This window comes from Lucilia cuprina, chromosome 5 (assembly GCF_022045245.1).
Source record: "Lucilia cuprina isolate Lc7/37 chromosome 5, ASM2204524v1, whole genome shotgun sequence".
NCBI classification, from domain to species: Eukaryota; Metazoa; Arthropoda; class Insecta; order Diptera; family Calliphoridae; genus Lucilia; species Lucilia cuprina.
In genome coordinates this window covers 11,715,993-11,717,380 of record NC_060953.1, presented here as the reverse complement: position 1 = coordinate 11,717,380, position 1,388 = coordinate 11,715,993, and the positions used below count along the sequence as shown (strand labels likewise).

General features: G+C 30.0%; 2 protein-coding genes across 2 annotated transcripts in view; one reads left to right on the top strand and one right to left on the bottom strand.

Moving 5' to 3' along the window:
* LOC111689437 (luciferin sulfotransferase-like) overlaps nucleotides 1-606 on the bottom strand; it is a 1,851-nt gene extending 1,245 nt beyond the window's left edge. The window contains exon 1 of the mRNA XM_023451908.2: nucleotides 592-606. Within this exon, the coding sequence (XP_023307676.2) occupies nucleotides 592-606 (15 nt within the window). The remainder of the gene's footprint in view (nucleotides 1-591) is intronic.
* Nucleotides 607-651: 45 nt separating this feature from the next.
* Nucleotides 652-1,128, top strand: LOC124420020 (sulfotransferase 1C4-like). The gene has a single exon (XM_046951502.1). The coding sequence runs from the start codon at nucleotides 793-795 to the stop codon at nucleotides 1,126-1,128; it is 336 nt and encodes a 111-aa protein (XP_046807458.1). The 5' UTR covers nucleotides 652-792.
* Nucleotides 1,129-1,388: the final 260 nt, after the last annotated feature.

Genomic DNA, 1,388 nt, shown 5'->3' with positions numbered 1-1,388 from the left:
AGTTCAGTTCTAGTTCAGTTCTAGTTCAGTTCTAGTTCAGTTCTAGTTCAGTTCTAGTTCAGTTCTAGTTCAGTTCTAGTTCAGTTCTAGTTCAGTTCTAGATTAATTGATATTGTTTAATATCGTTTGATTTGCTTACTTTATTCAGTATTGATATTCTCAAGGTTTTCAGAACTGCAAAAATGTCTCAATATATTAACAGTTAGTAAGGGGCTTGGCGAGCTAAGCACTCTCTTCTTTACCTACCCTGAGCACTAAACGTATTTTCTATAAATTTTTCAGCAAATCTGAGATAAAACCATGTACATATTATTACTCTCAATTATTGTTGATATAACAAATAGGCCTTCACACTGAACTCAAATCTTATCTCTTGCAAATAAAACTTAAAATGTAAACAATTGTTTTATTTCTAGTAATCATTAGTTTTTTTTTTTTTTAATTTTGATTAAATCACGTCTGCCAAAACTGATAGCAATTTGTCGACCAACAAAATATATAGAGATTTACGTCTGAGAACTTCTTTAAAGTCAACATGACATAACAATATATTAATTTGAATACGTATACTCGAACACTTATTGACACTACCTTTAATCTTATCATAGCTATTAAATCTTAAATATGTTTTGTTTATTTTTTATTATAAAAACAAAATTAATAATAAATATTTAAATGATAAAGAAATAAAAAAAATTAATTTACTTGCCGAAAATTTCTCAAGTACAAATTTCAGTTGTCATTGAGATTAGACGGTTAAGATAGAGGATAAAGTAAGCAGAAAGCATTAGAATGGTTCATCAAAATATTTTGAAATCGTTGGAACATAAAAGTGAAGCTACCAAGGCTAGATTGCCTTATCCCGTGAAAATATATTCAACTGAGGGTAAAAATATTCCTTTAAAGAAAAATTGGTCTCAGACTTGGTGCACTTTACCCGCACATTTTGATAAAGTTTTTGATGAAATTTTAAATTTTGAACTGCGTAAAGATGATGTCTTTGTGGTTACATTTATGAAGTGTGGAACTACTTGGATGCAGGAATGTGCCTGGTTGTTGTTGAATAATTTAGATTTTGAAAAGTCCAAAGAGGCAGCTGTTATGATCAGAAGTCCATTTATAGAGTAAGTAGAAATGATATATATTTCTGGAGCTTTAACAATTTTTTTGAAATAAAGATATAGTTCAGTTTTATTTCAGTTCTAGTTCAAGTCTAGTTCAGTTCTTGTTCAGTTTTAGTTCGGTTCTAGTTCAGTTCCAGTTCAGTTGTAGTTCAGTTGTAGTTCAGTTCTAGTTCAGTTCTAGTCCAGTTCTAGTTCAGTTCTAGTTCAGTTCTAGTTCTAGTTCAGTTCTAGTTCAGTTCTAGTTCAGTTCTAGTTCAGTTCTAG

Bases quoted from the DNA above. Each gene is read 5' to 3' on its own strand.
- LOC124420020 (XM_046951502.1), top strand. From the start codon at position 793: ATGGTTCATCAAAATATTTTGAAATCGTTGGAACATAAAAGTGAAGCT.